We start from the raw sequence: 12,448 nt of genomic DNA, 5'->3' as shown, positions 1-12,448 counted from the left end.
TCTATTAAACTGGCCCATGCTGCCCGATGTTCAGTTTGCATGCACTGTCTTGTTCCCATTCCAGTACTCCCGTGACAGACATGCAGCAGCAGTCACTATGTTTTATCATCAAGTCCCAAGCTGGTTTGTTAGTCCCTTTTTTAGAACATCAACATGTAAGTGGGTGCCCCCCCCCCCCTTCTAGGGAGTGCTGTAATATAATTTATGCATTTGTTTTTTAGTACAGGGTTCTGTTTTTGGAGGCATCTACTCCTGAAGTGAAAATATTCACGAAACGCGTTGAGTTACAAGATGCATTCCTCTCTCATATTGCAATCATCTTGGTTATGTAAAGCATGTATTTAAAAATATACCAAGCTTGATCTACAGTATATATTGTGTGTAGCCTACTGGCTCGATATGCCGAACATTTTTATGTGTACTTTAAAATTGACATTTTATGACTTTTGTATTATGCCTCACATAAAGTGGATGTAAACCCAATTCATGAAATTTAAGCTGGGCACATTTATCTGCAGTGTTTTCATCTCTCTTCAAAAGCACTATGGCCTGTAGCCATCTCCTGCTCCATTCTTCTCTTAGCCTGATAACTCCTGACAAGTTCTGCGTGACATATGCTAAAAGCAGCCGGAGTTTTGTGTTGGGGACGATGCTATAAACAGATTAGCACAGAGTTGACCGATTCAACAAACAAAGTGTGTGCCTTTCCTCCAATCAGCTGTCTTGACTGTATGCCCAGGCTTCACTGCAGTGCTAGCCAGGAAGAGAAAATCTAACATGAGCTGCACTTTCTAAACAGTATATAAAGCTAAAGACAGCAGATATACATGTAAAACTTATGTAGGAGGATTTGTTTCATCCATGTGTATAATCTGAGGCTGTTCACTTCACTGGGTATATGTGAGGGTTTACATTCACTTTAAAGTCCCATGGGTGAATATTGGTTGTGTGCAAGTTACATATGGGGACGAAGGCATGATACGCTGGTCACCTGGTCACAATTTTTTTTATATATATATGTGTGTACTGCCCTTCAGGATCAGTACCCTGAGCTCTGGTGCATGCGCTGATAAAAAGATGCATACAGAAGAAAGATCTGATTAGTCTGCTGCTGCTCCTCCATTATCCAATCTCACCCTAGAAGCAGGGAGGTGATCAGGCCGTACTGTTTAATTGCAGGACTTTGTATATTACAGGAATTGGAAGGGGGGAGTAAGTTACAAAATCGTTCGAAGGTAAAACAGCATGCATATATGTATGTGAACCGTGGATTTAGCTGTTCGCCTGGAGTTCAGCTTTAAGTTAAATGCAGAAAAATAAAATTGTGCAAATCAATTAGGTAAACCAAGTGAGCCTTGCTTACATGCAAACCGTTTCAATTGCATTATCTGTTTTTGGAGACGCATTTTGAAAAGTCACAATTGCTCATGTACCTGAAGCTCTCTATAATTCCCTTATGTTTGGCCTTTACTGTAGCATTTGGCTTTAGGCCAAAGCTGCAGAGAAGTGCCACTCTTCTCCATAGGAATGAAAGATAAATGAAGAAGCATAACTACTTTGACAGTGATGGGAGAACAGAACAAGCCGTCACTGGAACCACACTAGGTACTTTAATGTGAACAGCCAGAGAGTCCTTTCCTAGTGTCCATGCTAAGACTTCAGTTTTGGCCAGACTTGCCTTTGGAGCCAGGATCCTATTTTTTTTTTTTTAAATACGATTAGATACGTGGTAGCTCAATAACACTAGTAACATAATCAATTATCAAGACATTACCCAGTTGTTTTTTTGGTTCAGTATTTTGTCATATGGTTATTTCATAACATCTCATCAAGAGAACCCTTTACAAAAAGGTCAGCAAACACGTAACACAGGCTGCAATAATGTGTGACATACATAATCGCCCATTTAGGTTTTTCACAAAATGGAAGCTGCTGAGGGCCAAATTGGGAGGCTTTAAAAACTCAAACCCCCAATATTACTGGAATAAAAATGGAATTAAAAGAAAAGAACACACCAAACATTGAGGTCTTTTCTGAACACAGACACAACAGGAGGATAATTGGGACAAGCGGGGGAATGCAAAATAACTAAAACAAAATAAAAACCAAAACAAAAAAAAATAAAATAAAAAAATAAATAAAAAATAAATAAAAATAAATAAAAATGAAGGGAATAGAGGGATGCAGAAGACTATGAAAAAAAGTAGGAAAGGCAACAAACACCTGAAAGCATGGACGTAGAACTAAAATGGACAAAGAGAGCATAGTAAGGAAACACTGGAAGTAAAAAATAATAAAACTGCAAGAAAAAAAACAAACTAAAAAAACAAACTAACCAGCAGAACTGGGAGTTGAGGGCGAATTGGCTTGACTTCCGTGAACTGACACATTGGTAGCAGTCACAGCTGTTTTGGCAGCATAAATATTGGCTTCCTCTTGGAATTTACCTATGTTCTTCTTGTAGCGGATTCGCTTATTTCCGAACCAGTTTGATACCTACAAAAAAACACAGAGAATAGATTTTGATTTTAATTGTAGTCGTGATATTACAGCTGGCACTAGTTGGGTACAGAAGTGAATGTCGTATGTACACATAAGACAAGTCATCAACAAGCATGGAGCCCCGTACATGGTTCCTGTTTTTGCGCAATACAACAGTTACTGCCAATTTCTAAACCGGTTATTCCTCACCCCCCGGGACTTTTTTCCCCACTTTGCTTTCATTTATTTTCTTCTCTACACAATTTGTCTACTCAGATACAACCATAGATCATATAAGGGCTGAATATAGAATCAAGTTTAAACTCCAGAATATAAATATTTGCCAAGGGATGGAAACCATAGTGGAACCCCTATGGAATTAATTTTCCTTTTGCAATTATTCTATATACAGGGAGGTCTTATTTACATGCAGATTTGTCACCTTCTAGCTCTTGTCAAACTAAGACGACAGCCCAGAATTGGTAGGAGTGGTAAGGGAGTGGTACACTATATAAATTTTTAGAATATATAAAGCCAGCAACTGTATTTTTAGTTTACGAAAGAGAGAGTGGTTAAAACCCATCAGTTATTTTTTTGCAATTCTGTTGGAAAGATTTCCACTGGCTTCCATCCATAGCAGGAAGTGAAAGAAAATCTCCCCAAAATTAAAGGAAAACAAACTTGACAATCGTCACCCAAACCGGATGATTTCTCTTTAGCCCACCTCTTGCTCTGGTGCCAACTTCAAAATCACATGACTTTCTGCACCAGTGATACTGGTTACCAGAACAAATAGAGACGGTGAGTCCCTCTAATGGTGATATACAGCAATAAAATAAAGGACAGGTGTTTTAACACCAACATAGCAAAAAGTGCTCACAGATACACTTAAAAAAGGATAGATTTTTATATTATTTTTTAAGGGGATCTGAAAGTTCTCCCTGTGTTTGTATGGGGCTTCTTCCAAGTATTCCGGTTTTCTTCCACACATGGTTGTAAGATAATTTGCTCCTGTCTAAACTGGCCCTAGTATGTGTATGCTTTTCTGCATGTGAAATTGGACCGTGGATTCTAAGCTCCTTGAGGGCAGGGCTATAAAAGTACCTGTAATAAATAAAGTTCTGTTCAGCATGTCAGCACTCATATAATTATCTAGCAAAATTCAAATTAATTTTAAGAACCTTACCCGGTGTGGAAATGTAATATGAACTCATACTTTGAGGTAGGAGGGACAGATCTGTTATCCAAATTCCGGTACATGAGAGGTTCTATAATGCAGCACACACACGGCAAAGCTGCTTCTGCATACCCCAACCAGCTATGTTATGTAGTTGCACTGCTAGAGTGCAATCACACTCACACCAACAATGCTGTACCTAAAATGCATTGGAAAGACTACAGAAGCAGGGAGGTAAAGAACCGCTCCAACCATATATTTTTACTGCAAAACTATACAGTAACCAGAATACCATGTGATAAGACTCTTCTAGACCAGATATGCTAGAAAATCATCCTAAATGGATTAGAGCAATTTCCAGTAGCTGTGTTTATTAATTGGTGCCATATAAGGCTGGCCAGACATTAAAGTATTATTAATCACAGATTTTTTTGTTTTTTTTCAAACAAAAACATGTCATACTCACCTGCTCTGTGCAGTGGTTTTACACAAAGCAGCCCCAATCCTCCTCTTCTCGGGTCCCCCTGCCAGTGCTCCTGGCCCCTCCCTAGTGCCCCCATAGCAAGCAGCTCAGCCCTACCCTTTCCTCATTGGCTCACTGGCTGTGATTGACCGTAGCAAGAACCTCAGCCAATGAGGGGGGAGAGACCCGCTGCTCTCGTGCGCTTTGCTAGATTACGATGTGGCTCAGGTAAGTATAACGGGGGCTACTGCACACATAAGGTTTTATACATAGAAAACATGAAGGTGAAAACCATTGAGCCTTTACAACCACTTTAAGCAATTTGGATTGACGGATAGGAAATCATGTTGGAGGACCCCCCCTCCCACTGTGCTATTGTATTTTCCTTGAAGAACACCACAATGAGTACTGCAGGCGGCAGTAATGACACGAAAACAACCCGACAGGCTGGCTGTACTGATCGACTTCAGTAGCCAGCCTGCCCATAGTACAACCAGCCGCTCACAGAAGAATGGTAATTCGGTCAGTTCCTGCTGAACTGGCCAAATTTTGCTCTATGGCCAGTGATCTATAGTCTACGTAATTCTATTAGCTCTCACAAGGTTGGCGTGGAACTACAGCTCTGTACTTATTACCAGTGCTCCATATCACTTGCTCTGCATTTCACTTGTTTGGCTGGCAAAGAAGAGAAAGATATTATTGCCATTAGAACCCTGTAATCTAAGTGGTGCCACAAAGGGCAGACATTACCTGTGACACCGTTATGCCACACTTCTTGGCTAACTCCTCTTTGGCCTCTTCGCTGGGGTAGGGGTTACTGAGGTGTGAGTAGAAATACTCATTCAAGATTTCTGTTGCTTGCTTGTTAAAGTTTCTCCTCTTCCGCCTAATTAAGCAGAAAAATAAGATCATTCCAGAAGATGCAAAGTTCATTTGGAATATATATGAGAGAGAGAGAGAGAGAGAGAGAGAGAGAGAGAGAGAGAGAGAGAGAGAGAGGAGAGAGGGAGAGAGAGAGAGAGAGAGAGAGAGAGAGAGAGAGAGAGAGAGAGAGAGAGAGTGAGAGTTTGAGAGAGAGAGAGAGAGAGAGAGTGAGAGATTGAGAGAGAGAGATTGAGAGAGAGAGATTGAGAGAGAGAGATTGAGAGAGAGTGAGAGATTGAGAGAGTGAGAGATTGAGAGAGTGAGAGATTGAGAGAGAGTGAGAGAGTGAGAGAGTGAGAGAGTGAGAGAGTGAGAGAGTGAGAGAGTGAGAGAGTGATTGAGAGAGATTGAGAGAGAGAGATTGAGAGAGAGAGATTGAGAGAGAGTGAGAGAGTGAGAGATTGAGAGAGTGAGAGATTGAGAGATTGAGAGAGAGTGAGAGAGTGAGAGAGTGAGAGAGTGAGAGAGTGATTGAGAGAGATTGAGAGAGATTGAGAGAGATAGAGAGAGATAGAGATAGAGATAGAGATAGAGATAGAGAGAGCGAGATCCAAATTCACATCACTAAAATACATTGCATTAAAAAGGAGATTTAAACAGTTTCTGAAATGAAAGAGAAATAAAAAGTTAATACTAATCTTTAGCGTCAATACTTTGACCCACTGACCAAGAATGTGCATGCAGCTCAGTTCTGATTTGCCTAGCCGAGTGCTTTTTACTGGTTTTTACTGACTCAGAATACTGAAGCCAGTGACAGCCAGGTAACCAGCATTGTCAAGTCAGGAGAGTTTAAAGTGTGTGCAAGTGCAAAATAGACAATAAAAAAAAACCTTATGTGTAGTACACCTCTGCAAAATTAGTGCACTTCCTTAAGCTGCATCTCTTTAAAAGTCCGCCTTTTGTGATTACTGTGTTACCGCGTTTACATGCTCCGTTGATACCTGCTGAGTAGGCGGATGACGGGTCTGTCTCCGCTCACTGTGCTGAGATGGACCTGCCAGAGTCCCGCTCTCATCTATGGGGAGATCGGATGATCGGGAGAGAAGAGTTTAATCAGAAAAAATGCCCGAAATGCCTAAACTCATCTAAACGTGAGATGCGTTTAGCACTTGAGCATTTATCTATTTCAATGGACAGAATAAATATTCGGACCAATGGCATGAATGAACGCCCAAATGCTTGACTCATCTAAATGCATTTGCAAAAGCAGCTTTACTAGACACTTTTTCCTGCCAGGAGAAGAGGCGTTCAGAAATGCCAAGCAAACAACCAATGCAAATGAAGCTGATATGCCTTCTTACTTTTTTATGTAAAATATTCATCAATATCCAAAATCATTCCATACCAACCACTGTTCTTCTTCTATAATGTAATCTGTGTTCAAAGTCCCAGTCATGCAGATGTAACATGTGGTCCCCATTTAAGAAAACAGGGTACTTTTTCAACAGTGTTGTCAGGCTGTCATCACACGAATGCGTTAAACGCATCCACACTAACACAAAGCTGGGTTTGTTCAGTAATGCAAACAGCAGTAATCAGAAATTTACTTTTACAGATCTCAATTAAAATCTGTGCTGCTGCCGCTACGATTACTGTTATTTGTAGATTATCTCTCTCCTGCAGAAATGTAACATTTTCTATAGAACGTAGCACTTGTCAAAACCAAAAAATAAAACTGAAGGTTTAGAACTCCCATTAGTTTTTTTTTTTTGCAGTCTTGTTAGGGAGATTTCTCCTTACTTCCTGCCAAAGACGCAAGATAAGGTGTGGTTAATCTGTACAAAGGGAAAATACCCTCTAAGGCCGCGTACACACGCGGGGACTGTTCGCTCAACTTTGTCCGTCAAACAGTTTCAGCGGACAGTCCGCTCAAAATTAGCATGGACGGACTTGCCCACACACAACGAACAGTCCGCTGAAACCGTGCGCGATGACGTGAACGGCACATACGACGGGACGAAAAATACGACGTCCTATACACTGCAATGCAAACTTCGGCGTGTAAATCCTTTCTGAGCATGCGCGGAACTTAGTTTGACGAACAAGCCTACACACGAGGGGACTGTTCGCTGAAACAAAGTTTCAGCGGACAGTTTTTCGGAATTTCCGAAAAACTTTGTTCAGCAGACTGTCCGCTGAAACTGTCCGCTGAAAGCCCACACACGAGCGGACTGTCCGCCGAAACACTGTTCAGCGGACAAAGTTGAGCGAACAGTCCCCGCGTGTGTACGCGGCCTAAGCCCTTGTACACACGATCGGAGATTCCGACGGAATGTGTCCAATCGGAGCGTTTTGTCAGATATTCCGACTGTGTGGTCTGCATCAGACTGTTTCCGTCGGAATATCCGTCGGACCAAATTTTTCAACTTGCCGGAAATATTTTCCGACAAAATGCTCCGATCTGACATACTCCGATGTGTAGAGAATTCCGATCGGACAAAGTGCCACGCATGCTCAGATCAAATTCCTACATCAAAGCTATTGGCTACTAGCCTGAACATAGTCCCGCCATAACGAAATAACGTCATCACGTTCTGAACGATCGGATTTTCCATCAACTTCGACCGACCGTGTGTATACAACAGTTTCGTACAAAATCCGTCGGACAAAATCCGTCGGATTTGGTTGTCGGAATCTCCGACCGTGTGTACAAGGGCTTAGACAGATGTCATCAGGGTAGTTGTACCCATTGAAAGACTCCCCCTTACATCCTGATCTAGTGAAAACCATACCATGCTAAGCTATAGCCATGGCCATGTGTCCCCAGATTGATCAGAGGGTAAAATTCCCAGGGGGATACAAACCGCAATAAAAAGCGGATATCCATTTTCAAGGCTAAAATAAACGTTTTGGCTAGAGCAACACTTTAATTGGGAACAACTAGCACTTCGGTCATTGCAATTAGTATGTGACTAGGAGGCGAGATTGGGACTTCTCCCAATCTTACCTTCAAAGTGTTGCAATGATAAATTTTACAAATATAACTAGTACAATTTCAGTTATTACAAATAGCATAAAATTATACATGCAGATAAAAACAACCCAGCGGATAATAGTTTGTATTCTGAAAGACCGCAGTTACACGAGTTACTCCTCCCCTCTTATGAAAAGTACAATTATATATATATATATATATATATATCCTGTGGATTTATAAGTGCAGCTCTGATATGTTATCCTGATACAGATCTAATTTCTGAATATACTGCTCATAGTCCACACAAAGTGTAGGCTCAAGTTAAAATAGAAATTAAAACCATGATATGTGAACAGAAGAACAAATCAAAATTTTTTGAAGATATCATATTCCTTTTGTTACCTATAAATACCTCCTTTTAATTTCTCCCTTGTTTACCTGTAAACAAGGTCGAGTTTGGGACTCATGTTGCATGTCCAACAACGTAGTTATCAAGCAGCTGTCTCCTTGCTAGCCATGTTGTTGGAGAGCTGTGGGGGCCCATTTGACCTTGTCAAAAAAGTAAAGCGAGGGTTCTTCTTTAAAGGATAAGTTCACCTTTTGCACCATGGTACACCCATATTCGGGTCACAAATGTACCGGCCACCATACAGCACACTCCCCCCCCCGATCCCCCGTTTTCGAAACAGAGGATCTTCTCCCGCCGCCACAATCTTAAGAAAATTTGGCTGTGCGGGGCTCCAGCTGCCCGCATTATTCCCAGTCTTGTGTGAATGAATGGACTACAACTACCAACAGCCTTTGCGGCTGTCGGCTTGTAGTTCTCAATGAACTACCACAACACTATTGAGCGTTATGGTAGTGCATGGATTCTGTCAGCGTAAAACTGCCTGCCTGTATGATTTACAGGCAGACAACTTACACTGACAGTCTGCAGGAGGCCTGCATGGCATCAGTGATCTGCTGATTACTGGTATAATGCTTTCCAGGCCCCCAAAAGAAAAAAAAAAGAAAAAAGTAAATGCACATTTTTTTTTTTTAACCTGCAAAAATGTGCATTTATTATTTTTGTGTTAAAAAGTGAACTTATCTTTAAGTAAAGCCTGTTCTATCTGCATCAATCATTTTTACAGAATGCACCTAAAAATGCCCCAGTTTCACTTTCTACTCTAACAAGATCGTGTACCTTTAGAACCAATTCACACTTCTACTCGAAAAAAAGCAAAAAACTTTTGTTTTGGATGGCGTGGAAGGGGATTAGAACACGTGCCAGTTATTATTGCTGTCTGTGCTTAGATTCATGTATGTTTAAGAAAATTTGGGGTTGTCCCCAGAAAAATCATTTGCAGGGATTTCCGCTTACTTCCTGTTTGGCTATGAGGCCGGAAGTGAAGGAAATCTCCACAATGGGACACAGGATGACACTATCCAACATGAAAAAAAAAAAAAAAAAAAAAAAAGTTTTCTAGCTCTACTTTAACCATTCAGTAAATATCACCAAAAGTGAAAGTGTGAAATAAGGTAGAATTGTAGCCCAATTTGAGTGTAGATGGGATAGGATTTTTTTGAGTTTATATTGCTGTTCTCATCGAAGTGAATCCTCTTCAATCTCTGTGTGGTCACTAGGTCAGGAAGTGAGCATATTCTCTCCAACAGAGTTGAAAAGTGATGGAAATTCCATCGAGTTTTCAGCACTGTGTCCCGGGTAGAGAAAATTCCCCTCTCCTTCTGTGTGGTCCCTGGGATAAGATGCAAAATACAAATCTCTTCAATAGTGAACACCACAAAATCTGACAGTTCTAGCATTGTGTACTATACCTACAATCTAAAATGTATTGGCTCAAATTCAACATTAAGCAAGCAATTACTATGGCACACATGTATCCTAATAAATGGTTTTGTCTTTATCAGGTGTAAAAAAGCAGTCTTTGTGGTCAGTTTTGGATGATCATGCCTTATGGAGTACATTCAGCTTTCTGCATAAAACATTTGGGAAATGGCAATGGCCTCACCGAGCATCGAGAAAGCGGGAGCGAAGAATCATTACAGCTTCACATGTGCTTTGCTTGAGCTGCATCTGGATAGAGCTAAACTTTCTGTGGATAATTCCAACCATGCGTTCAATCTCTTTGGGGGAAATAGGTCTGGTCCGGCTCTGTTCTCGTAACAGATTCATCACATGTGTTGTGAATTCGTTACAGGCCTAAAAGGGAATAACAGGACTAAAGATGTGATTTATGCCATTCTTTTGGTAAGTTGACTTAAAATCTTGCACGCCAAAGTTCATGCACAGTTGTCATTTACATCTCATATAATGGATTTGTTGTTTCTACATTGCTTTCCCAGTGCACATCGGGCCTACAAAGTTGTCCCCCAGGTTTTAAGACATTTGTTCACGAATTACAATCTATAAAGTAACAATTAAATATACCAATGACCTTCTATAATAAAATGTTTAAGGCCTTGCACACATAGATGCATGTATGTATAAAAGCAGTGCGTATTGTAGCTATTGAAAAATCTTCCAGTAAGCTTCAGGCAGCTTTTAAAATAAACCTCAGCTTCAGTTTAAATATATTATAGAGGAAAGTCACTCAATCACTGTAGCTGCAGACTTTTAACACGTACTTACCAAACCAGAAGTCCACGGCTGTCTTCACCGCAACTGATTCTTCATCAGGCTTTGGATCCTGGAGCTGTCATCTTGGATGTGAGAACTGGCACGGACTTCCTAACTTCTTACAGCCCACTTCCCATGCACATATGCGAGAATGTGTAGCACTGTAAAGGTGGGTACACACTATAAGAAAATCTGGTGAACGATCGTCTGGTTTTCCCTGATATTTCACAGCAAGTCGGAACCAAGGATGGAAATAATGTACGAAAATTCTTGTACGACAAATTTATCGTTTCTGATCATGCGCAGTCTTTCATATCGGATTTTGTCTTGTCCGAAAACGGTACACATTAAAAACTAAAAATTGTTCGTTCTGTTCACGTACCAGACCAATTTTGGAGTTCGTCCCTTCCGAAATTTTAGTTTGGAAAGTCTGAATCGGACGTCAAAATTTGTGTAAACACTACCCGAAAATGGAACAATCCTGCCTTGTATGGAATTTATTTTCCGATTTTCTTATAGTATGTACCCAGCTTAAAGCGGATCATCAGAAGCAATAAACCGCCTCAGTCATACGAGAATTTTCGTACATCATTTCCTTCCTCGTTTCCGACTTGCAGTGAAACATCAAGGAAAACCGGACAATCACTCGCCCAATTTACCTATAGTGTAGACCTTAAGACTGGTCCCGCAGCCTTCTGGGAAGTGCGATGTGCGTTAGGAGGTTGTGAGCAGGGGAGTGTTGGAGTTTTTTAGTTTTGTTTCTTTTTGTCTATGTATTGCACAAAACTAAAATCATTTAAACAAGTAGATATCCCAAATAGAAATCTTAATCTGTTATTAAAGAGGAGGTCCAGCTCCCCCACAAAAAATTAAAAGTCAGCAGCTACAAATACTGCAGCTGCTGACTTAACATATGGAAACTTACCTATCCAGGGAGCCCACGATGTCCGCTCCCAAGCCGATCTTCGGATCGGCTGTTGGGTGCAGCGGCCATTCCTGGTAAGGGAACCCGGCTGTGAAGCTTCAGCTCCCTCCGGGTTCCCTACTGTGCATGTGCAAAGTGTGCTACGCAATTCTAATTGGTCCGGCAGCGAGGGAAGTCGAACTTCTGAGAGACCGCACCATGACCATGTCTCCCAGAAGTTGGGAACGGTACCTGTCAAAAACCAGGTGCCTTACCTCTGACATATTCACCTGGTCTTCTTTGGGGTTTGGGTTTTTCAGCCATCTTGACTGGCCCTCTTGAGATGACGCGTGTACACCAAAGTCCTTTTGGCAATAAAATCTGACTGCTAGCAATGTTTTTTTTTTTTCTAATTTTTAAATACGACTTTAGTTTTGGTTTAAGGTCTGTGTTTACCATCACCAAAATGGAGCCAAAAGTAGTAAAACTCCACATTTTGATTTTTACTCACAGGGAAGCTCATCTTAAATTATTGTCTCATAAACGTGCACCATTTAGGGGATATTTGCTTGGTTGGCTGCTGGTGACGTCACCACCTCATGCGCCGTGCATGCAAACTACATGCTTTTTTTTTCAGCACAATCCACAGCATCACAGCGGTATGAGTTGTTTTTTTTTGCCTTCTTTTGCACTGGGACTGTGCTAGGCAAGTGGTCCCAGCACACCCAGGTGTGAAAGCGGCCTTAAAAGGTTTTCACTAAAGATGCTTTAAGCTCACAAAATGTTTGCAAAGCTTTCAGTAAAAGCTTGTTGTACATACTGTTTTTATATATGAACTGCAGCCTATGTGCACAAGTTCTGAAAAGCAAAGTAGAAAATGCACTAACCAATCAAAATGCAATCAGTGAAGCAAAACCATTTCAAGATGGGGACCTGCTTCCTTCAATACTCCTTATACTGCA

At 41.0% G+C, this 12,448-nt stretch overlaps 1 protein-coding gene across 12 annotated transcripts in view; it reads right to left on the bottom strand.

The window, feature by feature from the left end:
- The window catches only part of PBX1 (PBX homeobox 1), a 205,490-nt gene that overhangs the window by 27,056 nt on the left and 165,986 nt on the right, over positions 1–12,448 (bottom strand). For 9 of the 12 annotated variants that reach the window (XM_077453028.1, XM_077453032.1, XM_077453030.1 and 6 more), the window contains 3 exons: positions 9,975–10,165; positions 4,872–5,007; positions 2,337–2,496 (listed from right to left, as the gene is read on the bottom strand). In XM_077453028.1, the coding sequence (XP_077309154.1) occupies positions 2,337–2,496; positions 4,872–5,007; positions 9,975–10,165 (487 nt within the window). The remainder of the gene's footprint in view (positions 1–2,336; positions 2,497–4,871; positions 5,008–9,974; positions 10,166–12,448) is intronic. The other 3 variants (XM_077453035.1, XM_077453038.1, XM_077453039.1) reach the window with 1 other exon arrangement.

Source organism: Lithobates pipiens, unplaced genomic scaffold (genome assembly GCF_037356315.1).
Source record: "Lithobates pipiens isolate NorthernLeopardFrog02 unplaced genomic scaffold, aLitPip1_a1.2 Scaffold_23, whole genome shotgun sequence".
In the NCBI taxonomy this organism is placed as follows: domain Eukaryota; kingdom Metazoa; phylum Chordata; class Amphibia; order Anura; family Ranidae; genus Lithobates; species Lithobates pipiens.
This window is presented reverse-complemented; position numbering and strand designations above follow the sequence as displayed.